Below are 27,420 nucleotides of genomic sequence, written 5' to 3'. Positions count from 1 at the left end.
CTAACACAAAATAAAGCTTGGATACTTTACAAGTATATTCTAAACATGTTTCCAGTGGAAGAAGCAATAAAATCTGAAGTAAAATGCTTGATAACCTGTAGTCATGCTATAGTGTTCTACTCTTTCTGGACAATATGGAGTATTTCTCACATCTGAAATCTGTATTGATCTACAGGAACAGACTCTGTCCAGATGTCTGTCATCGCTGTGTATGGTCTTACTACGAAACACTGTACAACTAGCACACATATACATATTCTGAACGGAGGGGAAATGTGCATACAAACCCCCAGACAAACACAGAACAGATGGTTCTCATTCCCTTTTCTAATTAAATATCCTGTTTTAAAAACCACAACTATATGACATTAAAAGTAACATACTTTTTGTTACTAATTTCATACTAGGTCTGCAGTATTAAGGAGCAAAAACTAAACATATTACAGCTTATATATATTAATTTATTTATTTATTTTTTTTTTAGGCCCAAACTGCTTTGCAGAAACCACTGTCATTCCAGCTGGCCGAGAGGTGAAGACTGATGAATGCACTATATGTCACTGTACTTACGAAGAAGGCACTTGGAGAATTGAACGACAAGCTATGTGCACTAGACATGAATGCAAACAAATCTAGGGAATCTACAAATCAAAGTACTATGATGTTTTTATAAAATACTTCACTGCAGTGAAAACCTAGATAAGCCTGGGAAAGATTATTCATTGTAATAAGAATATTTTTGGTGAGGAGAAAAAGATCATCATATTGGTATTTTGTTTTTCATAGTAATCCAATACTGCAAGACAAAGAAATCCATATACTTAAAGTTTGGACATAAAAAATCCTGTCTTAACGTTTTATTTTCATGGTGAGTGCACTGAGTACACTCTATCAAATATTCTATGTATTTATATAATCCCATTATAGAGGTTAAAATAAATGTTTTATATAGATACAGATTAAAATATGGTACGGTCACCTGTCCTACTGTGTACATGCACCATGCCTAAAACATTTCTGTTTTAGTTTTATTTGGACTTTATTTTTGGTGGGCAACAATAATAGACGTGTGGCCAGGAAACAGCCAGCAAATCACATATTTCAGGTACTTCAAAGTTCTACCTTTTGAAAATATACGGTATAAGCTTTAAAATAATGTGCTAAATTTATTATATGTGCAAAAGTAGACCAAATTCTCTTTTCAGTTATTCTGCGTGCATCTCCAGTGGCCCTGCACTAATATAACTGGGAAGAGAGTATGAAATTGTGACTTTGATTATAGTAATTAATTGTTTCAGAACTCTAAACATGGATCCTATAAGAATTAATTTCAGGTATTTACACATCACATCAGGATGAATTCTTTTGTGATGTAAAGCATCCCATATCTGATATAAGGGCTGTAAGTGACTAAACAATTCAGCTTGCAATGATTTTACATTTAATGGTTGTGAAAAACAAGTACAACTGACAACAGCGTATGACGGGGAGTATAACAGGAGAAGCAATTAACAGGTGTAAGATAAAATAGTGGAGATCTGCTTTATTTAAACACGCTCTTGGTTTTTCTGCTACTCTCATAAATTACACTTGGGTTGAATCACTAGTGAAGCCCAGGTTCAAGAAGGCACTTAAGTATGGACTTAACTATAGCATATGCTTTGCTGAATTATTGCAATGTTAGTAGTTAATTACATGACACCTGATGCGTAACTTACATTCTTTAGCTCTCAGACTTCTATCAGGATTTCAATGGAAGTTTTGCCGTTGACTTCAAAGGGCCAAAGTTTGGATTTTGCTCATATAGCTATCAGTCGCCAGACAACTGTTTCTCAACCAGATCATGGACAAGAAAATGATGAAACTATGAAGCAGCAAAGACATAAAATACACAGCAGGCTTAAGTAACCATAACAATTAAAAATCTGAAGAAAAATAATCCTACAACAAAATGTACTTCAAGTTCACATATAGCCTCAGTCCATCGAGGTGGACAATCGAGGAAAGTAGGTTTTGGACTGATTATGATTTTTTCAAATGTGTTCTGAACCCATCAACTATCAAAATGATTTTTCTCAAGCCTATGTACATGTATATAAAGTACACCAAAATATTATACTAAAAAGCTATCATCAATAAGCAGCAGAAAGAATGTCCAACACATGTACCCTAAATGTTTCACTCTTAGCATAAAAATATTACTCTGCTAGCGGTAGTAAATGGAAATCACTAATGGGCAGATTGTGAAGAGCTTCATCACATGTGTGCACCCAACATGTGGAGCACTCTTGCAAATCTGGACATAAAGTGCTGGATCCTGCTACCTCTACCAACAATAGTACCTCATTCCCTGAGTGGAAATCACTAGCGCAGTAAGGTCCTCCTCAGTCTGTCTAAAGGTGGCAGAATTTGACCCTAAATCAGAGCCAAATCCTATTCACCTTACAAAAGTAGTTATGTTACTCAGCTGAATAAAGCAAACAGATTTTGGTCCCAAGTTGCTAAGGGCTAGATTCACAAAGATATTTAGGATTCCAACATTTAGGTGCCACTGCCATTCTCAAAACCACTACTCAGCTTCTGCCTAGCCCTGCAGGTGCCTAAATTTCTACCAATCAGCACATGCAAAGCCCTGATGTTGCCCCACAGCTAATGAGTGAGGCTTCTGAGCAATCCAAGCCAAAGCCCTCCTGGGATTCTCAACCCAGGTGTTTCCCACCTTCAACAGAATTGATTGAAAGACCCAACACAGAGGTTAAGGCACTCATCTGGAATGTAGGGGAGGTGGGTTCAAATCCCTGTTCCAATTCAGGGGCATAGTTAATACTGAGCATTTTCCACTTCACATTTTTAATCCTGACACCAACATAACCATTTCAGTCTTTTTCTAATTTCATCCAGAATTTCCTGTCTGATTTATGTGATTTCTTATGATCTCTCAGGTGTCTCTGGTTTACTGAAGATGTTTCTCAAATATTTTTGAGTTGCAGAGACTGCTTTTTAAAAATCATGATTGGGAGGATGGCAAGATGGCTATGGAACCTTCTACATCTAGGTCACTGAACAAAACCCAGCCCAGGTCCATAGTAACTACTGCCAGCTGAGGACTGTTCAGTGGCCTGTGTGAAATTGATGGGCAAAGGCAAATTTCTAGCGCAGATGTTAACGCTGCACAAAAAACAACCCATAATGGGCTCTGACTGGCATTCCTGTTGACAGCCTCAGTAAAGAGGCAAAGAAGTGAACAAGCAGGAGCACTGTACTCTACAAGGGTGATTCTACTATGTCAGTGAACAGGAACATTGGCAATGTAATGTGTGCGAGCATGTCAGTATGTGGCTCTGATACCTGTGCATGTGAACTTCAGGCTCCAGCGCTGTGGATTTGGCACCTTGTAGATGCACTAATTTTTATTTAGAGTTTATCTTAATTCTTCCCATCATCACCTTTTAGACTAGTGCTGATTTAGCCACTTTGACAGAACAATATCCTCTCCCCTTCAAAAAGAAAAAGAAAAGGAATGTACAACCTGCAGTGGGATGTTGTCCCCCCCAGATGCTGAGGACTAAAAAGAAAAAAGGTACATCTTACGGAGTCTTTCAAATAGCAGTGGAAAAGAACAATAAAACCTTGCCAAACATGGAATACAGGAAACAGCCTGTCCAGCTGTAGACTTTTTTCTAAAACTTTTTAAGCAGAACAGAATGTTCCTCGTGTCCATATTAGATACCGATGTTGAAATCTATATTGATCTAGCTCTCACCACATAACTGAAGTAATATTCCTGTTTGAATGTAGGAGCACATGCGGTTTAATTTCTTCATGCAAAAGTACAAATAAGATCCAACTACATAGTTCCTAATGAGCAAACCCACACAGTGTATTGAGTTGCATTGACTATCATACTGAGAAGTGTTCAGCTGAGGTTTTAACAAAAATGAAGAGACATTAAAACAATGAAAACAAGCTCTGTTTTGCTAACAGACAATTTACTGGAAGTTAAATATAACTCTTTCCAATTTATAATTTTAATCAAGTTTAAAACATATGTTACTGAAGTGAAGAAATGTCAGTTTGCCATAAAATGATAGTTTTAGAATCTGTGGTAAGAATATGTAATACTGCAAATAATATTGGGTTATCACTTAATGTATATTGTCAAAAACGGGAAAATACCTCAAGCCAGTTAAAATGGTCAAAGACACCTGCCGTTGTTCAAGCAGTGTTACTTATTTCAGCTGGTTGGCAATTCTCTATCTTGCAGTTTTTCATCCATAAGAACTAGGACCCTACCAAATTCAGCATCCATTTTGGTCAATTTCATGCTCATGGGATTTTAAAAATAGTCAATTTCTCTGAAATTTCACACGTGAACATCTGAAACAGAGTGTTGTAACCATGGGCGTCCCTACCCAAAAAGGAATCATGGGGGGGGGGGGGGGGGGTGTTGCAGGATTCCCACCCTTACTTCTGTGCTGTCTTCAGAGCTGGGCGGCCAGAGGGCTTTTGAAGCCAGTGCTACCGCCAGCATAGAAGTGAGGGTTGCAGGGTAGGGGGGGTGGGGGCACATTATTGGTTGGTGACTGCTAAGGGCTGTAGGGGGCTGGAGTTGGGGAGGTGCAGGGCTGGGGCTGCCCCAGCTGGGGACTCGTACCATGTGCTGGGCTCCAGCTGCTTGTCCCAGCCAGGCAGGGTAGGGATGGGACTTCCTCATGTCCTGCAGGGGCCACTTTAGGGGCCAGGTGAGACCTACCCCCGGGAATCTCCCATGGCTGCCTGCAGCTGCTGGTTGGGAGCCCAGCTCTGAAGGCAGTGCAGCTGTGGAGCTTCCTGCAGCCAGGGGAGATTCCGAGAGGTGGGTCTGATCTGGCCCGGGAATGGCCCCTGCAGAGGAAGAGCAAGTTCCGTCCCTCCCCAGTCCAGCTGGGACTAGCAGCTGGAGCCCAGCACTTGGTAAGAGCCCTCCTCCCCTACAGTAGCCAGATTTCACAGCTCATGGCACATTTTTCATGAATTTGGTAGGGCCTTAACTAAATTTCAAAACCTGCTAACGGGTCACGAATAAGTCTGTATTTCATGGTGAATGGATGTTTTTGTGGGGGAGGTGTGAAGATGAGTGGGCATTCGTCTTTCCCGAGTTGTTTTTAGTGATACTTCCATGAACACAGGGTCTCTGCTTTTAATTCTCCTGCTTATTCCCTATCTGAAATCAGAGCCAACTTAACAGTACAACTCTGACTTCTGTGGCTTTACAACAGGAGTGAATTTGGCCTCAAATACGCATAAGTAGGTTCTGCAGAGATCTTGCCACATATGGTTTCTGATAGAGGAATAGGCAGAGAATATTTAAAAAAAAAAAGTCTTTCATATAAAATGTTCCTATTACTAAGAATGGGGGGAAAAATAGAAAATGTGAGATCAAAACTATTTATAAATATAACTTCTTTTCCAGCTTTCTCCATGAAGCATTCAGTTGTTCTTTATTTGTTCTTTTCTGTTAGATTCAAAGTGATGGTCAGAAGGGATGAAAACATAGTAGATGGAAAGGTTAAAAGAAAACAAAAATAAAAAAGCAGCATTCAGAAGTTTGCTCCCATGTTATACTGTAGTGCAACTGCCTGGTACATTATGAGAGCCTTTAAACTGCACAAGTTGAAGCATTGGTATGTTCCTGTCTAACTATTCTTATTGGGATTTGGGGGCAAGGGGACAGGAAAGACAGAAAAAGACACCAAATAGAGAAGATAATATTGTAAAGGCAAATATAGCCATTCTTAAAGGTTTTTATTATGGGAAAAAAGGTGAGAGCAGAAGAACATCAGAAAGAGGAACAGCCATAATGGTATGAGTGTGACAATGGAAGAAATATATCAAGCCAAACAATAAGGAGAAAACTACAGAATTTGAGTATAGGAAGGTAATGGAACAGAAAGACTATGAGTGTGAGGGAAATTAACAAAGTAAGAAGAGGTTCAAGGGGTGGGGGAACAAAATGGGTGTGAAAAGACAAGGAGGTTGCAATAACATATCGTAGGACAAAAGAAATGAGGAGTACAATAACAAAGCAGTAAAGAAGTTGACACAACACAGAAAAGCAGAAGACTGAGGCCCTGATTAGGAAAATGCTTATGTAGCTGTCCAGAATAGAGATGGATCCTTAAACTGGGGCCTATACCACCAAAAAAGAGAGGAAAACAATCATAATTAAGAGATTCCTCACTCTTTGGAAAAAATATCTCATCTCTATATTCTCACACTATGTTTACATTACACTGCAGGACTATTAATTACTTTTAGTGTCAAAAGTCTATCTTTTGAAGGCAATTATATTAAATGGATCATGAGTTATTTCCACATTAGATACAGGGGATTTTGAAAAGGAATTCATTTAAAAGTCAGGCTGACATAACCCATTTCCCTTAACAGCCAACATGTTCCCTTTACATACTGTATTTATATGGCTTCATGGAAAGTACACTCTGCCCAGTACATTGCTGAAAAACCCCAAGGAAAGAAAAGACAAGACCATGGTAGGGAAAAAGAATATTACTTTCCACTTTGCTATCCATACATCCAAATCATTCATCAATTCTAGGTAAAAAAGGAATTTTAGATTAAAGTTCAAGCATCTTACCATTTGTGATATTAAAGACAACCCTAAAATCAATCATGCTCCAATACACAAAAGGCATTGAGAGTGTTAAACTGTAGATGATGATGAAATATCTCATAGAAACACTTTGCAGTAAGAACCAGATTCTAATGTAACACTGAAATCATGGAAGCAAATGTCCCACGAAGCAGAAAAATCAAGGCTAAATATCAGAAAAAAAGTGTCCAGTCTGAGATATCAGACTATGGATCAGCCTCCTACCAAGTGAGGTAGAGATGCTACTACTTGATAACTTTAAACAGGATTGTTTAAAGTTACAACAGAATCCTGAATTGGTAAAGAGATAAGTAACATGACCTAGTATATATTTTTGATGGCTAATTGTGGATCAGTCATGAAAACACTGCACCTTGATTAGCTGGAGCTAAATTAATTGAAAAAAATCTTATTTACCTCTGAATTTATGAAGTAACGTTTACTAATTTCTGTTTCCTGATGGCTCAACTGAGGCTAATAACACATCTAGACCCTGTAACTTCATTTCTTGTTAAGCTGTAAAAGGAAAAAAAATGATAACATAAAAAATGAATGGCTATAAAAAGGAGATATTGCATTCTGAATATTTTCATCAGGATGTATCAACACATAAAAGTGACAATATTTTGACATAGTCAACATTCATTGTCCCTCAAGGTAAATATTGGGCTTACCCTTGCATCAGTCAACAGTCTTGGTGTTCACCTTAACAGCAGTCAACATCTCATCTGGTGTGAGATCCTCCCTTCCATTGGTTCCCCTCTAGACCAAGTAAAAGGGCTAGAATGTCTTAAAGGGGTCCTCAGCAGAGTGGATTGTGAGTGGAGAATTCTCCTGGTGCAGATATTGTAGGAGGCAGCTGCAAGGTTGCCCTCAAAGTACCTACAAGTCCTAGTGGGAGTGCTGAGGATGGGCCTAGGTCTGATATAAAAGACAAAATTAATGAGAAAATAAAATAAAATAAAAGCAAAGGTGACATGGCAATATCAGTTCTTGCACAACAATGAAAAGTAGCAAACTAACCAACAGGTATAGCAAGATTAAATGGGAAATATAAATACAAGTCTTACATGGAATTATCACTGAGAACTGAAAAAGACAGAAAATGAAATTTTCTGATTTATATGCAAAGAAGTTTGCAATTTCCAGACAGGCATTGAGAGAATAAGGAAGTATTTTGAAGGAAATACAAGAGAGAAAACTGGAAAATATGGAAATATTTTGGGAAGCATGAAAAATATCGATGGCATATCTATATACAGAATGTACACAAACATTTGCTGACAGTACGTGTAAATATATTCACAAATTACCAAATTCTGATCTTGGTTACACCAATGTAAATTAATTTCCAGATTAACACCAATGTAACTGAGATCAACGTTTGTCTCATAGACTATATATCATACCTGTATTTAATTGTGATTAATGAATTATCAGATATGAGAATGGGTATAAGTAACCTTGTGAGGAATGCACGTTCATAGAAGGTGAAATTCCCTCTATGTAGTAAAACAGCACAAGGCTTATGTACTAGTGGTACTATTTAATCCCTCCAAATAAGTCTCAGGTAGGATTTAAGTGGTATATAGGCATTGAGTTGGCCTGATTCATGGAATGAATTTCACTCATCATGAGGAGCAGAAAAAACAACCATTTTCCACACTATGCTACAATGTGTGCATAGAGACTCAAGGCAAGACCCTTATAGGATATGACACATCAAAATAAAAAGAACTATTGCAGCATAACCCTTATCAATTCAATTCTATCCCAAGAAGTATGGTTGATATTTCATAAATGCCTTTAGGGGATGGAATTGTGTGCCAACTACAGGTTTTTTTAAAAGGCGCATCAGATTGATAAATGTACTTCTCTATTTATAAAAAAAGTAAAAAGTGCATCTTAATCTATATTTCTACTGCCTTAAAAACTAATAATTAATTCCAGAGGGTAATCCTGGCATTTATTTGCAGTAGGTACTGTACAAAGCTCCATCTGCTTACATTATTTGGCATGTTACCAGCACAAGACTCACCGTTTCCTATGCTTTATTAACCATCGATAAGTCAAACTAATGCTAAGTAATTTAGTGTTATTGTGATTGGCTAATTATGGAGATGACATTTTATGTGCAGTGCTTCAAATCAGTGTAACCACACTTACAGTTTGCATTCTGTTTATCCCTGTTTACCAATGAAAATGCGGAACAACTAGGATTTGGTCATTTTGTAGATTCCAGTTGACCATAGATTAATTTCATAATTTACTGCTAAAGCTCCCCCCCCCACCCACCCACCCGCCAAACACTGCTTTTTTCTCAGCTACTTGTTTTAAAATGGCGTTTGATAAAAATAGCTATTTTATATATTCTGCTAAATATTAGATATGCTGTTTATACAACTGTTTCAGCAATAAAAAGTCATTCTGTTAATCTTAATTATGTTTTTGCATTTATTTTTGATTAATTAGAGGCCCTGGATATACATACATAAATATGCACTACAGAGAAACTAGTTCATTAAAACTGAAAAAGCAACCACTATGGTTTTTCAAATGTTTTAATATTTTGGCACAATTCACATCAAATCAGAATCTTTATGAAGTCTTAGACCTTCACGTATAAAAATATACAAATAGGTGCTTGCAATATAATTTCTTTAATTAATTTCCTTTATGTTTAAGAAGTAACATTAAGTATGCTGAAGCACATGTATTTAATTCTCCTTCTCAGAATGTAATAAGTGTAACAGATCCAAACATTTAAACAAGGTCTATGTGTATAAGGCTACGACTTGAAAATCCCAAACTTGAAGAGCTATTGTATTAAACTGTTTACCTAGAAATGTGTCAAAATAGCTAGAAACTGCCCCTGCTATCAGCTCTTTTATTTTGCCATGCAGGGAATATACTAGGTGAGCTGAGATTACTTACAAATGGAATTTCCTGAGATCAGAATTAGTTGTTTCCTTCAAAAGTAATTCTTCCCCACTTTGAGGATATAAACTCCAAGGAAGTGTCTACAATAAGGAAAACATGAAATACTTTAAAAAAACAAATGAAATACCCCACCCCCACTTCAAGTCACCTATTGTCCCAAAAGGAAAAAAAAAAATCAAGGGTCAAATGAGTTAGACCAGTGGTTCTCAACCTTTCCAGACTAACTGTACTCCTTTCAGAGGCCTGATTTGTCTTGCATACCCCCAAGTTTCACTTCACTTAAAAACCACTTGCTTACAAAATCTGACATAAAAATACAAAAAAGTGTCACAGCACTATTACTGAAAAATTGTAGTTTCTCATTTTTATCATATAAATAAGAAAATCAAATCAATAGTGTGCTTACATTTTAGTGTACAGTATATAGAGCAGTATAAACAAGTCGTATGAAATTTTAATTTGTACTGACTTCGCTAGTGCTTTTTATGTAGTTGGTTGTAAAACTAGGCAAATATCTAGATGATTTGATGTACCCCCGGAAGTCCTCTGAGTACCCCCAGATGTACATATACCCCTGATTGAGAACTACTGAGTTAGACTATTTTCAATACTGATACTGATTTTGCAGCCCAAATTAGACTTTTCAACATGAATTTGTTTCCACTAATGCTAGTGTTTTATTAAAACTATATTGAGAATTCCACAGGGGCTGCTCTGCAAATCTCCTGACTAGTTTCAGAGTAACAACTGTGTTAGTCTGTATTCACAAAAAGAAAAGGAGTACTTGTGGCACCTTAGAGACTAACCAATTTATTTGAGCATAAGCTTTCGTGAGCTACAGCTCACTTCATCAGATGCATACTGTGGAAAGTACAGAAGACGTTTTTATACACACAAACCATGAAAAAATGGGTGATTATCACTACAAAAGGTTTTTCTCTCCCCCCACCCCACTCTCCTGCTGGTAATCAATCTCTCTGGTCACGCGATTACAGACATGAAAGTTGCAATATTACAACAGAAAAACTTCAAATCCAGACTCCAGCGAGAGACTGCTGAATTGGAATTCATTTGCAAATTGGATACAATTAACTTAGGCTTGAATAGAGACTGGGAGTGGCTAAGTCATTATGCAAGGTAACCTATTTCCCCTTGCTGTGACCCTCTTCTAGGCACCAGAGATTCTGAATATAGGCATCTGTAACAGACAACACAGCTTTGCATGAACCACAAGGCTTTTGAAGCTGGTTTTCTTTCATGATTGAATCATCAAAATGTGGGATTGATGGATCCAAGAAAGAGGGGGGAAAATCAACCTAACAGAACTGATATTGAAAGGGGAAGCAGCCCGAGTCAGCTGTGCTCTGAAGACACCCACAACAACACGACCAGCAGAAAAGAAAAGTGGGGATTTTCTGTTTTTAAGGAAAAAAAGGCTGGTGAACAAGCTAGTGAATTATATACTAAGACTATCATGAAAAGGAGCAAAGAAAGGAGAAAACCAACAAGGGAAGGCAATTGCACCCTAGGCAATTTATTCCAGTGCTTAACTACCCTGACAGTTAGGAAGTTTTTCCTAATGTCCAATTTAAACCTTCCTTGCTGCAATTTAAGACATTAAGACATACTGAGTGTGCTCTGAACTCTTGTACCTAGATAGTCAGAAAGATGTGTGGTTGTGCCCACTTCCCACTTTACAACCTCAGAATCCTGTGCAAAGGAAAACAGTTGCTGGGTGAGTGGCCCAACAGATACTGTTTTGCCGAAGGTCTTGCACTGAAAAGAACCCGTACCCAGGAATGGAAATCAATTTGGACACCACCAAAACAGGTGAGGCTGGGTTACACAGAGCAGCAGTAGAGTTCTAAGTTGAAAGTGATAAAATGACATAAGAGCAATTAGGTAGCCTGGCTCCTTTATGTTGCTCTTGACTCCTTTTAGCCTCTTTGCATCTTGGTTGGTAGGGACAGAACGCTGTCTTTTAGGATTTCTACTGCAGTTTATAGAAAGAAAAAAAAAGATGCACCGCAAATCCAGAATAAGATTTAAGATTAGCAATCTGTGGTCTGAGACAGACACTTGTGCTGGAAACTAGAAGATCTAGTGACATTTGAAAGGGGTTTTATTTGTTTGTTTCTTGAACCTTGAAATTTAGGGAGGAAAAAAACTGTAATTAGTAAAACATTTATGGAAATTTTGGGGCTCTGTTAGAAGAATTTCAGAGGAAAAAGGAAGGTCAGATCAAACCTGCAGACCCATTATAGTAATGGTCATAGCCATACACATTAGGACTTAGTTGGCATACTGCCATTTCAACTTCCTTTAAAACTCCATCCTTTTACCTCAATGAAACGCATGATGAAATATTGCAGTCGACGGTCACTGAAATTCCCTATGACAGGTTTCAGAGTAACAGCCGTGTTAGTCTGTATTCGCAAAAAGAAAAGGAGTACTTGTGGCACCTTAGAGACTAACCAATTTATTTGAGCATAAGCTTTCGTGAGCTACAGCTCACTTCATCGGATGCATACTTTGGAAAGTTCAGAAGATCTTTTTATACACACAAACCATGAAAAAATGGGTGTTTACCACTACAAAAGGTTTTCTCTGCTCTCACCCCACTCTCCTGCTGGTAATAGCTTATCTAAAGTGATCACTCTCCTTACAATGTGTATGATAATCAAGGTGGGCCATGTCCAGCACAAATCCAGGGTTTAACAAGAACATCGGGGGGGGGGAACAAGAGGAAATAGGTTACCTTGCATAATGACTTAGCCACTCCCAGTCTCTATTCAAGCCTAAGTTAATTGTATCCAATTTGCAAATGAATTCCAATTCAGCAGTCTCTCGCTGGAGTCTGGTTTTGAAGTTTTTCTGTTGTAATATCGCAACTTTCATGTCTGTAATCGCGTGACCAGAGAGATTGAAGTGTTCTCTGACTCGTTTATGAATGTTCTAATTCTTGACATCTGATTCGTGTCCATTTATTCTTTTACGTAGAGACTGTCCAGTTTGACCAATGTACATGGCAGAGGGGCATTGCTGGCACATGATGGCATATATCACATTGGTGGATGTGCAGGTGAACGAGCCTCTGATAGTGTGGCTGATGTTATTAGGCCCTGTGATGGTGTCCCCTGAATAGATATGTGGGCACAGTTGGCAACGGGCTTTGCTGCAAGGATAGGTTCCTGGGTTAGTGGTTCTGTTGTGTGGTATGTGGTTGTTGGTGAGTATTTGCTTCAGGTTGGGGGGCTGTCTGTAGGCAAGGACTGGCCTGTCTCCCAAGATTTGTGAGTGTGTTGGGTCATCCTTCAGGATAGGCTGTAGATCCTTAATAATGCGTCGGAGGGGTTTTAGTTGGGGGCTGAAGGTGACGGCTAGTGGCGTTCTGTTATTTTCTTTGTTCGGCCTGTCCTGTAGTAGGTGACTTCTGGGAACTCTTCTGGCTCTATCAATCTGTTTCTTCACTTCCGCAGGTGGGTATTGTAGTTGTAAGAATGCTTGATAGAGATCTTGTAGGTGTTTGTCTCTGTCTGAGGGGTTGGAGCAAATGTGGTTGTATCGCAGAGCTTGGCTGTAAACAATGGATCGTGTGGTGCGGTCAGGGTGAAAGCTGGAGGCATGTAGGTAGGAATAGAGGTCAGTAGGTTTCCGGTATAGGGTGCTGTTTATGTGACCATCGTTTATTAGCACTGTAGTGTCCAGGAAGTGGATCTCTTGTGTGGACTGGACCAGGCTGAGGTTGATGGTGGGATGGAAATTGACTAGCTAATGATCTGAGGCTGGCTTCTGTCACTGTCCTTAACATGCCCTTAAGGATCAGGCCCACTAAGGAATAACAATGAGAAGGCATTAAGGCATTAAGGATATAAATAGATCTTTTATCTAAAGATTTAGCCTACTCCAGATAAGAGCCAAGAGAGCTTTAATGTTCAATTTGGGACCTGCTGGCACGGCCATAAGATTGCAGGGAAAATACTGATAATATTATGACTGATTGATTAAATTGAAATTCTGCCATTTTTGGGGAGGAATTGCATATGGGCCTGTAGCACTAATTTATCCTTATGAAATTTAATGTGGGATGACTGAAGCCCTACTTACCATGGAAACTGAAGTCACTGCTATCAGAAAGAAATAATTTCTTACCTGGTAATTGTTTGCGGAAGAAACACAATTTAGTAGAATATCACATTTGGATCTGTGCCCTGGGGTCCTCCTCCTCTGAGCAACTGCTGTGGAGCCTAGGCTCCTCACAGTCCTCTAACAGTCTATGAAAGGATTGGATGATCAGGTAGACTAAATTACATGTACACTCCTAGAGGTGATCCTTCTAGAAAAAGCAGAAGCACATTGGCAAGAAACTTGTAGGAAAGTATACATGCCCACTGCCGGTACTCTGTCTGTTCTGTGAGTAACTAGAGAGCTTTAGTCGTCATAGCAGTCAATCTGGCATATTTCATAAACACTAAATGTAGTTTTAAAAAAATCAAATACTCAAAAATGGTACAAGACGTAATATTTTATTAAAATGACTAGATATTACTCCTTTTTAAAACAAATTGATGGAACCAAAATTCACTGTACAAGTTGTTAAAATCATTTTATTGATATTACTATATTAAAAATGAAATACATCAGAGCTACTGAAGAGCAATGTATTCCTACTGACATTCTGCTAACATTTTGCCGCTCCATATATCAAAGTATGGTTGCACTGAAGACAGTGAACTCCATCGTGGGGATTATATGATCCTGGGCTGCAGACAACTACAGACAAAGAAAACAGAACAAAAGAAATTTAAAAAAACTAAGTGAATGATTTCTAAAATATTGCTTAGATTAGAAATGTTTAAAACCCTTTCCTTGGGATGTAATATTCAACTAATTGGCAAGATTAGATTTTTCTAACATTCTAATATTTGAATTTTTAAAAAAAGGACAAATGTAAAAATCTATTTTTACATGCCGTCCATTTGTTACATATAATATTCTTCTCTTCATAAAAGTAGTTTGTATGACGTTCTGATTCCCCATTGCTCTACCCCAAGCAAGTTTTTTCACTATTGAAAACCAGTGAGCAGCAGCTGCCAACGGATTCTAATGTGGTCAACACCCTGTAATGTTTGAACTAAATTGCTTTAGCTCCACCTAGTGGACACAGATGTACTTAAAAGGAAATTTAAAACAAAACTGATGTTTAAGAATCTATTAATAAGTAGCAAGTGCACAGAGAATACAACAAACAAGCAGACATCAATGTGTGGGGCCAAAGATGGTGTTGTGAGCAGAATAACTTTTCTACTGCTTAACTCATGCTATGCGATTCTGTGAAATCAATACACACTCAGCTAAGGACTGACTACAGCCCTACCCTGTATAGGATATGTTAGCCCCCAACATAAGTCATCAGGAAGAAGCAAGAAGGATCACAGCCAGGTGACTGGTTTGTCTGTGGTTCTCCTGGCTCCCTTGAACATCACTATACTTTGACAATTATAGCATTTTTAGAGGAAAAGGGGGACAGTGAGGGTGTTAATGCTCAGCCCCACTAGAAACTGGGAAGCTCCTACTCCTGTAGCTGGAGCACATCTGCTTCCCCACTTTGTAGCCCAAAGGTGGCCACTAGGTCTTACCCTACCTGACACCTATTAATTAAACAGGATTTGTGGAGCTTCACCCTGCCTATTCCCATTTTTATAGAACCTTAGAGAGGTTCATCTGACCTGTGGCAACCACCAGGGGTTGCCTGACTCTGCTTGTTCCTTTCTGGTGACTCAAAGGAGTTTTAGAGGTCTTCTCAAATGCCATTAGAAATGGGCAGAGCTTATTCACCATTTAGCAAGAGAGGCTTGCAAGTGGCCCTTCATCCCAACCCCAAAAATCACTGTATTAACTATTTGGATTATGGTAGTGACTAAAGGCTCCAAACAAGAGCAGGGTCCCATTTTGCTAGACACTATACAAACCTTATACGTGTATTAGACAATCATCATCCTTGATTCAGACATTTTCATTAATAAGCATAAGGGAAGCATCACAGTAACGATGATTGGTAGGAGGATTCAGGAGCCCCTCTCTCTCTGCAGGAGAGTCACAATTTTTCTCCCACTGCTGGGGAGAGTGAGGAAGTGTGTCTGGAAGTGGTACGTGAAGCTCTGTATCCACCCTTCAGCACATCTCTGTGGTTCTGCTGGAGGAAACCTTAGATATACACGCAGCTAACAGCACATCCCAGTCTCCACATCAGCTGGGCTGGTAAATAGCCTTCCTTCTCCCCGGAGTGTCTCAACAACAGAAGCAAAACTGCACTCTCCCCCCTTCTTCTCCCAGAGAATTCCGTGTTATATGATAACAATCATATAAAAAGTTATTTGTGAACAGCTCAATCTCAGTCTGCCATCTAGGGGAAGGCATGAAAAAGGGAAAAAATCTTAAGCAAACAGCCAGCTGCTTGCTGAGCTGGCTGCCAGGAAAAGATCTAAAGTTTCTTACAGTAAACAAAACTTGCCTCAGTCTTCCTTATTGAGCATAAATTCCCACTGGCCTAACTTCACCCTTCATGTATAAACATCTCCACAAAATACTTCACCTCGTGTATTTCATTTGTCTATCTAATATACCATTTCATACCTCACAAACTTTTAAGTGCACTTGACGTGTTAATTTCTTCTTGAATTCTATGTGCTGACATTTTCTGCTCTACTCCAATTTTTTGTACTATTTCAATATTTGCTTGAGCAATACATTTTATTTAGAACTTTGAAATGATTATTCTTCAGTTATAGTTTCTTTTTTTTTTAATTCACTTTTTTGAGAGAGCTGGAGAAATTCAAATTACTGTAATGGCAAGCTAAATTTGTACCTAGTCCATTAAAGCAAATTACTACAGGAAATCAAACTATAAAAGATAATGAATGAGGACAAAGACTACTAAGTTATAAATCAAGTGTGGGTTTTTGATTATATTATCCCATGGGACAGAGGTGGGCAAACTACGGCCCGGGGGCCACATCTGGCCCTTGCAGATGTTTTAATCTGGCCCTTGAGCTCGCGCCGGGGAGTAGGGTCCAGTGCTTGCCCCACTCCAGCAGGGGAGCGGGGTCGGGGGCTTGCCCTGATCGGTGCGTGCTGTGACTCCGCACAGCTCCCAGAAGCAGCGGCGTATCCCCCCTCCGGCTCCTACATGTAGGAGCAGCCAGGGGGGCTCCGCACGCTGCCTCCACCCCAAGTGCTGCCTCTGCAGCTCCCATTGGCTGGGAACTGCGGCCAAGGGGAGCTGCAGGGGTAGTGCTCTGAGCACACAGAACCTCCAGGCCGCACCGCCACGTAGGAGCCGGAAGGGGGATATGCTGCTGCTTCTGGGAGCTGCTTGAGGTAAGTGCCATCCAGAACCTGCATCCCTAATCCCCTTCCCGTGCCCCAACCCCCTACCCCAGCCCAGAGCCTCCTCCCGCACCCTGAACTCCTCATTTCTGGCCCCACCCCAGAGCCCGCACCACCAGCCAGAGCCCTCACCCCCTCCCACACTGCAAACCCCAATTTTGTGAGCATTCATGGCCCGCCATACAATTTCCATACCCGGATGTGGCCCTCGGGCCAAAAAGTTTGCCACCCCTGCCATGGGATGAAATCAAGTTGCTAGGAATATATCAGGAGACCACAAAAGATATGAATTTTGGTACTGTATTTCATCTACATCTGTAGCCTAACTCCTGAAGGAAAATGAAAACATTGCAAGAACGTTTTTGAGACCAACCAATCCATTGTAACGGGGATGGGGAGTGGGTCATGGAATATATATACCTGCAACAAATCTCAGAGCCTCAGTTAATGTAGTAAATAATTGTTTCATCTTATTCTTCTTAAGTGCTTGTACACGTTTATATTCTAATGAGATTCCCAAGCAGTTCTCTTTTGGAGATGGAAACTCACTGAGGTCTATTTAAACTGCAACTGAAGAACTGTCGTTTCAAAGTTGGCCTCAGCTCTGGATGCTTTCACTATGGCATAAAGTTGAGTGAACGTATGGAAGTAGCAACTCTATAAATGTCCACGAGGAGAATGCTCCTCAGAAGGGCCACAGCAGCAGCCGGGCTCCAGTTTAATGCACAATAATACTTGGTAATGGTGTCAGATTTTAACTACTCATAATAAGTACAGATAGAGGAAGAGATCCAGTTAGAAATCCTCTGGGCTGAAGTGGCCTGACCTATCATTCTTTCCGTTTAAACTACAAAAAGTCTGGTTTGCTCTCTATAAAATGAGAGCACCATATGGACATCTGAGAGTGCAGCTTTTCCTCATCCTTGTTAGTATGTGGTTTCAGAAAAATTATCACTAGTGATATAACCACATTTAAGTGGAATTTCAAGACCATCTATAACCAGAATTTTGGATGAGGTTCTAAGGAGACCTTATCTTCACAGATAGGCTTGGAAGGATTAGATTTTTATCAGTAATTGTTGGTAAATGTTCATTTCACCATACACACAAACCAGTGCAAAACCCTTTCCATCGATAATGACAGAAATTTACAGATCGACAGAAGAAGAAAAATGATGCTTGAGAACTTAGAGTTTGATTTAAGGAGATTTACTTTATATATTTTGACATGTGATACTGCCAATGTGTGTGTTAATGGTTACAATGCTTTAACTTTTTGAATCTACTATTAAATAGTTATTGTCCCCGCCCCCAGAATTTCCCTCCATCATGAAAATTTAAATAGATACAATTTGGGGGTGGGGGGGAGTGTAAACATCTAGATTATCTGTCAATTACATATAAAAAACCCCGACAAATTCTGCCAAGACTACTTATAGAAGACAGTATATGGAATTCCTGCCATTAGAGCCTTTAATTTTCTCACTTTCTTTGGTGATGTCATTGCAGCTAGAAATGCTGTCTTCGCTAATAAGTGAGAAAGGCAGCAATATGCCAGCGGTTCAAAGGGCAGTCCCATGAGGCCTGTGAGGACTAACTTAAAGTCCCAGAGAAGGACTGGTTTTCTTGTTGATGGATCAAACTCTTATTAGGTCTTTTAGAAGTCTTCCTACTACAGGGATGAAAAAAACAGAACATCCCTGAATAGGAAGGTTAATGGTGGAGTTAGCTTGCTGAAAGTTGACCTCGCAGCTCACTGATAGGCCCAAATTCTTTAGTTCCAGTAGGTATTCCAACACCTCTTGTATCTGCGCTTTGGATGGAGACAGTTGATGATGCCAGGCCTACACTGAAAACCTCTTCCAATTAGCCAGATAAGTCTTTCTGGTAGAGTCCTTCCTCCTGTTAATAAGGATATTTTGAACTCTATGCAAACAGTTTCTTTCTGATAAATTTAGCCACTCTGATCCCTGCTGTGAGGTGGCTATTGCAAGGATTGGGGTACAAAGTCTGACCGGGTCTCAGCAATTGCGTCCAGGAATAAAGATAAGGTTATGGGAGGCTGCACTGACATAAGAACAGCCATATGAGTCAGACCAAAGATCCATCTAGCCCAGTATCCTGTCTTCCAACAGTGGCAATGCCAGGTGCCCAGAGGGAATGAACAGAATAGGTAATCACCAAGTGATCCAGCCCCGTGTCCCATTCCCAGCTTCCGGGAACCAAAAGAAAACACTAACCCAGGAACCTATCCTTGCAACAAAGCCCGATGCCAACTCTGTCCACATATTTATTCAACTTACACCATCATAGGACCTAATCACATTAGCCACGCCATCAGGGGCTCATTCACCTGCACATCTACCAATGTGATATGTGCCATCATGTGCCAGCAATGCCCCTCTCCCATGTACATTGGCCAAACTGGACAGTGTCTACGCAAAAGAATAAATGGACACAAATCTGACATCAGGAATCATAACATTCAAAAACCGGTAGGAGAACACTTCAACCTCTCTGGCCACTCAGTAACAGACTTAAAGGTGGCAATTTTGCAACAGAAAAGCTTCAAAAACAGACTCCATGGGAAACTGCTGATCTTGAATTAATATGCAAACTAGATACCATTAACTTGGGTTTGAAGAGAGACTAGGAGTGGCTGGGTCATTACACATATTGAATCTATTTCCCCATGTTAAGTATCCTCACACTTTCTTGTCAACTGTCTAAATGGGCCATCTTGATTATCACTACAAAAGTTTTTTTCTCCTGCTGATAACAGCTCATCTTAATTAATTAGCCTCTTACTCTACCTTTTCATGTTCTCTGTGTGTGTGTGTGTGTATATATATATATATATATAATTTATTTGAGCATAAGATTTCATGGGTTACAGTCCACTTCATCGGATGCATAGAATGGAACATATATATAAAAATAAAAGCTTCTTACTATATGTTCCATTCTATGCATCCGATGAAGTGGACTGTAACCCATGAAAGCTTATGCTCAAATAAATTTGTTAGTCTCTAAGGTGCCACAAGTATTCCTTTTTTTAAAAAGAAGCACTGTGTACCGGTAGTAGCAGACTCCAACTAGAAATTTTATATTTTCCATGGCTTAATTGGCTGACCACATGAAAGTAGAAATCCTGTAGCCCAACAGCAGTCTACCAGTCATTCAGATCTTAGGATGGGATGATGATGCCAGCAGGTTTGCCTGGTGCCCTCAAATTTGACGGTCTCACTGGTACGAAGGTGGATACTGAAACTACTGTTTGCTGTGGGACCTGTTGGGCCACAAGCAGAAGAGTGTCTGGGACCAGTGAACACAATATATCTTTGGCTGCTATGCAGGCCCAAGGAGAAGACAGTACTGATAGGATCGGTAAAATAGTTGATTTGTGCCAACAGTGAAACTGGACACAGCATCAGTACCAGGGCTGTCAGTACTGGAGGAAGAGATGGAATAGTCGGGGCTGGCCTCATTGGTACTGACCACCTCGGTAGCAGAGTCATTGATACCACTGTATACTGAGTCCCTGGAAACAGTACCTGAGTTAGTGACACCTGTCCCCTTTGATCAGCCAGATTGGTACCTGACAGCTTATAAGGCAAGTTTTCACCTCTTGCTGAAGCATGATGTTCAGAGCCAATGGTTCTTGAGGAGCCTTTCTTCGGTCTTGAGCTGCCCTTATGCTCTGAATAGCTAGAAGTCTTAAGGGCTTTAGATGAAGGTCCAGGAATGGATTGCTGCCTCTTCTCTCTGGAATTTTTGTGGGGCTTCCTCCTTCTGTCAGAGGCAGAGTCTTTTGGTGACAGAAGAGCAACTGAAGATGAGGTAGCTGCAGGAATGCTTCTGGAGGAGGCATAATCAGAATGATCAGCCCTGGGCATACCAGGATCAGAGCTCAGGCCATCAACCTCTTCATGAGGTACATCACAAGTCAGGACTCTCCAGCTCTTTCAGGTTCTTTTCCAAATCAACTCAATATAGCACAACTAGAACTAACAGATTAGACGCCTAGCGTGTCTGTCATTTAGTGACATTACTGCCTCACGTCAAGCAATTTTGAAATCTGAGGATTTATGTACCAACACAACTAATCTGTACAGGAGTGTGGTGGAGCGGTACGTAGATGGAGGGTTAAAGCAGCCTGCAAGGAGGCTACGCAAAACCAACCAATGGGAGGAGAGCTTGTAGAGAGCCAATCAGGAGAAGGCTTGTTGGAGCAGCGAATCAGGGCCAGGGAAGGCCATATAAGAAGGGCTGCTCAACAGAGCAGGGACAGTCTTGCCCTGGAGTGCTGCCTTAAAGGAGTACCTTAGATAGAGCAGTGCTTGGCAGGGTGAGGGAAGCAATAGGGAGCTCCAGCCTGAGAACTGCCAGACTGAGGCCCCTGATACAAAGGACCAGGAAAGTGCTAGGGCTACCAGGAATGGCGCAGGGAAATAGGCGGCGGGAGTTGGAGCAGCATAACGTGGCTGCCGGCTATAGGGTCCCTGGGTTGGGGCCTGGAGCAGCGGGCAGGCCCGGGCTCCCCCTTCCTTTTTCCCCCACTTGCCACAGAGGGGGTGGCTGGTATTTGGACTGCAGTTTACCCCTTGTGGTGAGGGGCTAGACCGAAGGCTGCAGTAGGCCACAGTAGCAAGTGGATGGACTAGAGACAGCCAGTTCCCCCGGAATGGGGGATAAAGTGGAGTGAGGCACAGCCAGAGGGCCGTGCCCAGAAGAGGACACCGCGGTCCGGGGAGTGACACGGCTCTTAGAGGTGGAGCATAAGTGATGATGGCGAGACACCACTAGAGGAAGGTGCACCGGCCACCAAGAGCTAATTCCCAGCACACCCAGCAGGAGGCGCTGAGGTGGTGAGTCCCACCCCGTCACAAGGATTACCACCACAAGAGACAAATGAAAGAAAATAGCCTCCTCTTGAAAGAGAACAAAATAAGCTCTTACTGAAAACTAATACTAAACTACCTATCTACTACCATGCTAAGCACTAGCTATTTACAAAAAAGCTGCTGATAAGCAAGGCAATAAATTGTGAGCTAAGAGGCATCACTGGGAGCGCCATCGAAGAAGGAACTGAGAGGCAGCTGGAGCAGCCTTGCTCTTTGTTCCCACAGTTGGAGGCACAATGATACTCAGGGCGCATGCACAGTTCCACACAGTACTGATGACTAAAAGTCTCTGGTGTGAATGCACCAGGCACACATACCCCAACAGTGGAACATATGTGTACAAGCATTCAAAGAACAACCAGAGTTTGTTAAAATACTAAATTAGCTTCTGACAGAAGTGACATCTTCTGCAGGTGCAGAGAGACTATTTTCTTTATTTCAGCTCATTCAACAAATTCAGAGCTAAATGATTAGTTCATTCAAAGTTAAGAAACTGACAGGGAATTGAAAAAGCAGCAAAGCTTGTTCTCCTCTTCCTTTCTTAAATTAAAAACTGTGTATGAGAGAATGAGATCTACTAGTTCTAAAATCTTGAATGACATGATGACCAATTCAATTCACTAACTACAGCGAATACTTCCTTTGTTTAATACATCAGGTTTTAAATGCAAAACCTGTTTTAATAAATTTATGTTTTTCTTATGTATCCAATACATTTAAAGGTAATTTTTAATAATAAAAAGTGCTGTTTTATGCATTTTAATTGTATTACTATTTGCATCCAAATGCAGCTTAACACAAATCACGAGTAAAAAATGAATCCTATACTAAATAAGAAATATTCACATTTTCTGAAAAAGTGTAAAAATTAAGAATCTGAATAAAAAAATCTTAAGCTACAAACTGCTTAAATAGATGTGCACAGACACAGTTTATCCTCCTTGTTAGCAAACAGTACCAAACTTAGAGTAAAACCTATACAGTAAAAGCTGTGTTACTCAGCAAAGCTCTATAAACCGGCATTTCTGATCTTCAATGAAAGTCCGGTTTATAGTCCAGTTGGCGCAGGGCTGGCAGGCTCCCTACCTAGCTCCCTGGAAGCGGTGACATGTCCCTGCTGCTCCTAGGCAGAGAAATGGCCATGAGGAGTTTGGAGCGCAGAGTGTGGGAACCTCAGCCAATCATAGCTGTGGGGGCAGCACCTGCAAACAGAGGCAGCGTGCAGAGCTGCTTAGCTGCGCCTCCGCCTAGGAGCAGCAGGGATAGGCTGCTGCTTGCGGGGAGATGCCCAAGGTGAGCACAACCTGGATCTGGCACCCCGCACCCTCTCCCATGCCCCAGCCCTGAGCCCCCTCCTGCAACCAAACTCCCTCCCTCTTAGTTAACCAGAATTGCTGACTTACTGGCACCCCCCATTCCCCCAACATAAGAAAGCTTTTCCTGCATTTAGTTACAAGTTAAGTTCTAATGGTTACCAACCAATGAGAATGAGCTTTTCTTTAGGAGAAAAAAAAAAGTAAATGAAAAACAAGATTAAAGTTGATCATTTAAATCAAATTTTCTAGCTTGTTGATTTAAATCATGATTTAAATTAGTGGCTCTCAACCTTTCCAGACTACTGTACCACATTTAGGAATCTGTGTTGTCTTGCGTACCCCCAAGTTTCACCTCACTTAAAAACTACTTACTTACAAAATCAGACATAAAAATACAAAAAATTGTCACAGCATACTTTTACTGAAAAACTGCTTGCTTTCTCATTTTTACCATATAATTATAAAATAAATCAATTGGAATATAAATACTATACTTACATTTCAGTGTATAGTATAAAGAGCAGTATGACCAAGTCATTGTATGAAATTTCAGTTTGTACCAACTTTGCTAGTGCTTTTTATATAGCCTGTTATAAAATGAGGCAAATATCTAGATGAGTTGATGTATCCCCTGGAAGACCTCCAGTTGAGTACAACTGATTTAAATCAATCCACCCTTTATGAGGTAGAAAGGCTTTACTGACCTTTAGTAACTCATCTTCAAATGTATTGCCTCTATAGCACCACCCATTAAGAGTGCCTACCCACATGGCCTCAGAAACAATTTTGAGTAGTAGTCTGCAGTTATGAGTTCCAAGGGCATAAATACTCTGCCTCCTCTAACCGCCCTTCAGTTACTCTCTACCTCAAGAAGTCTTACTTGGAGCTGGGCCTTGAAGTTATGTTAACAGAGGGTGACTGTGGCTCTGAGATGGCAATACTTTCAGAGTATAAGAATTACCTCTAATAAGTTAACAACCTTCTGTAGTTTCATGACATTGCCTCCACAGAGCCCTACTGTAGGAGACTAGCTAACCGTGACATCCCTTAAAATGCAAGCTTGTTCAACAGCAACTGAAGCATTGTCCTTCTCAAACCAGAGTCTGCTGTTGACAAAATGTCAAGGGAGTAAGCTGAGAACAGAACTCCACATATATCAGCCCTAAAATAGTTTCCATGAGTGCTCAAGTTGGCAACAGAGAGGAACTGATGGATGGTTAGAAGGAGTACAGCAATTATACTCTTGGTCCATAGAATGTAGGGCTAAAGGGAGATGTGTGTGGACCTCCTAATGCTAACTACTAATCAAAAAGGTTTTATGGCCAACCATGTGGTTCCTACAGTGGGGCTCTGTGGAGGCAATGTCATGAAGAACTATGTTTTTGTAATGTCTATATTTAGATTGTTTGGGGACCTGGGAAACGAAAAGATCAGTTTTACCAAGGGGCAGGCTAAAGGAAGATCTCTGTATTCAAGTGTGTTGCCAGAAGGGCATTCAGGGACAGTCACAGGGAGTAGCCACAGAATTACTGGGAGTCCACTCAAAATACAGAAGCTCTGAATGGGAGGCAGCCAGCAGAGAGGGGTTGAGGTGCAGGATGGACTCTGCCCCTTCTTCAGGGCTGAATGCTCCCCTTCCCAAGTGGGGTGCATAACAAGTGAAAGCTTGCTGTTGTCTCTTGTGAAGTTACCAGCAGGCAAAGGGAATTGGCTCAGGAGGAAGGCATATTCCTGTAGGGAACCCAGAGACAGAGAGAATGAGCCTCTCTCTGATGTTTATTTAACATCATACAGTCAATTCTATGATCCCAACTAATGTGAGATAATAGGGTCTATATAGCAACTACTTAGCACCAGTATGTAATCATGTGCTAGTTCTGCCTGCTTCAGGAAGGATAAGGAACAAGGCAGCTAAAAGGAAGTGTTTGAAAATTAGTATTGTTCTCCCGTACATCAAGGCTGAGGAAAGAGGAAGATTTTGATGTGAGGAAGAGCAAATAGGACCTGGTTCTGGGAAGGAAAAGGGCTTCAAATCTGGGGCTGAGACAACAACATTGCTTGGATCTATATTAAGGGAAGAAGAAATGTGCGTTAGGTAGAACAGATATTTCTATTCAGAGCAGGGTGCTCAGCTTTGGAAAGAGACTGGAAAACAGAACATTGGGGAATCTGCTTGAGCTGGTGGGAACCAAAACTTCTGGTGAATCTAGGCACTAGTTATTCTTGGGGCTTATGTACACAAACATTTAGTTTGTGGCAAGTTTGAGTGTGAACCTACCCCACACTAGCCTGCCATACACTAACTAACTGTTCACATGGACTCTGTTGATGTACACTAACGGTTCATTAATGTGCTTTATTCTACTCCCGTTTCAAAGCAGCAGGCTAGAATGAGGTAGATTCACACCCCAGCATGTCACAAACTAAATGTGTGTGTAGACAAGCCCTTGAGTTTTACCTCAAAACTCTAACAGAACATAACGAAAATATTTTTAAGAACAAAATCTGTTTTTAATTATCAAAATTATAATAATCTTTTAGCATGCACCACGTAGGAGCTGACAACAACATTAACAAACTAGGGAAATGCAACCTAGATGGAGATACCATAAGATGGGTGCAAAACTGGTTGGAAAACCATTCCCAGAGAGTAATTATCAGTGGTTCACAATCATGCTGGAAGGGCATAACGAGTGGGGTCCTGTAAGAGATAAGTTCAGTATCTTCATCAATGATTTAAATAATGGCATAGAGAGTACACTTATAACATTTTTGGACGATACCAAGCTGGAAGGGGTTGCAAGTGCTTTGGAGGATAGGATTAAAATCAAAATGATCTGGACAAACTGGAGAAATAGTCTGAAGCAAATAGGATGAAATTCAGTAAGGATGAATATAAAAGGAAAATAGGATGAAATATAGGAATATATAAGGATATATAATAGGATGAAATATAGGATATATTTCATCCTATTATATATTATTCTATATATATATATAGGATATATATAGAATAATATATAATAGGATGAAATATAGGAATATAAAAGGAAAATAGGATGAAATTCAGTAAGCAAAGTACTCCTGTGGTGGGACGGCTTCCCCACACAGGGAGAAGAAGGGGTTAAAAGCAGCACCAGGGAGGCTGCGTAGAACCCACGAATCAGGAAAGGGCTTACTGAGCCCACCAATAGGGGAAGGCTTGCTGGAGCAGCCAATCAGGGCTGGCGAGGGCCACATATGAAGAGCTGCTTAGGACAGCAGTAGGTAGTATCTCCCTGGAAGGCAAAGGTGGAGGACTGGCTGCCTGAAGAAGTGCCACAGATAGAGTAGTGCTGGGTAGGAGCAACAGAGTGTGAGGGTGAGCTGCTGGCTGACCACTGCCAAGCTGGGGCCTTGCTACAAGGGCTGAGAGGGTGCCAGAGCTATGGGGGGAGTAGCCCAGGGAAAATAGGCAGCAGGTTGGAGGAGGACAGTAGGTGACTGTCGGCTATAGGGTCCCTGGGCCGGGATCCAGAGTAGCAGGCAGGTCTGGGTCCCCCTGACCTCACTTGCCAATGAGGAGAGTGGCTCGTATCCAGAATGCAGTTTGCCCCTGAGGCAAAGGGCTGGACCTCAGACTGCAGTTGGCCGCTGAGGCAAGTGGTGGGACTAAGGACTACCAGTCCCCTGGAAGGGGGGAGATACCAGAGTGGGGGCACAGCCAGAGGACCATGCCCAGAAGAGGACGCTGCGGTCTGGGGAGCAATGCAGGTCCAAAGAGTGGAGACAGCAGTGACAGCAGGCATGACACCACTAGCTGAAGGTGGACTGGAAGGGCCTAGAGCTAATTCCCAGGACGGCCAGCAGGAGGTGCGGTGGTGGTGAGACCCACCCCGTTACAACTCCATTTAGGAAGGAACAAATCTGTTGCACACATACAAAATGGAAAATGAGTGCATACGAAGGAGTACTGCAGAAAGGCATCTGGGATCATAGTGGATCACAAGCTAAATATGAATCAACAGTGTAACACTGTTGCAAAAAAAGAGAACAGCATTCTGAGATGTATTAGCAGGAGTGTTGTAAGCAAGACACGAGAAGTAATTCTTCCGCTCTACTCTGCATTCATTAGGCCTCAACTGGAGTATTGTGTCCAGTTCTGGGTATCACATTTCAGGAAAGATGTGGACAAATTGGAGAAAGTCCAGGGAAGAGCGACAAAAATGAATAAATGTCTAGA

General features: G+C 40.9%; 2 protein-coding genes across 5 annotated transcripts in view; one reads left to right on the top strand and one right to left on the bottom strand.

The window, feature by feature from the left end:
- Positions 1 to 4,434, top strand: part of VWC2 (von Willebrand factor C domain containing 2) — a 118,331-nt gene extending 113,897 nt beyond the window's left edge. For 2 of the 3 annotated variants that reach the window (XM_084618800.1, XM_084618799.1), the window contains exon 4: positions 485 to 4,434. In XM_084618800.1, coding sequence (XP_084474926.1) covers positions 485 to 636 — 152 coding nt within the window. In that variant the 3' untranslated portion in view covers positions 637 to 4,434. The remainder of the gene's footprint in view (positions 1 to 484) is intronic. The other variant, XR_014710190.1, reaches the window with a different exon arrangement.
- Positions 4,435 to 14,174: 9,740 nt separating this feature from the next.
- The window catches only part of ZPBP (zona pellucida binding protein), a 70,908-nt gene continuing 57,662 nt past the window's right edge, over positions 14,175 to 27,420 (bottom strand). For both annotated transcript variants that reach the window (XM_084621162.1, XM_084621161.1), the window contains exon 8: positions 14,175 to 14,362. In XM_084621162.1, the coding sequence (XP_084477288.1) occupies positions 14,271 to 14,362 (92 nt within the window). In that variant the 3' untranslated portion in view covers positions 14,175 to 14,270. The remainder of the gene's footprint in view (positions 14,363 to 27,420) is intronic.

Source organism: Lepidochelys olivacea, assembly GCF_965140295.1.
Source record: "Lepidochelys olivacea isolate rLepOli2 genome assembly, chromosome: 2".
Classification (NCBI taxonomy): domain Eukaryota; kingdom Metazoa; phylum Chordata; order Testudines; family Cheloniidae; genus Lepidochelys; species Lepidochelys olivacea.
Note: the sequence above shows the minus strand (reverse complement) of the source record. Positions and strands in the feature narration are given on the sequence as shown.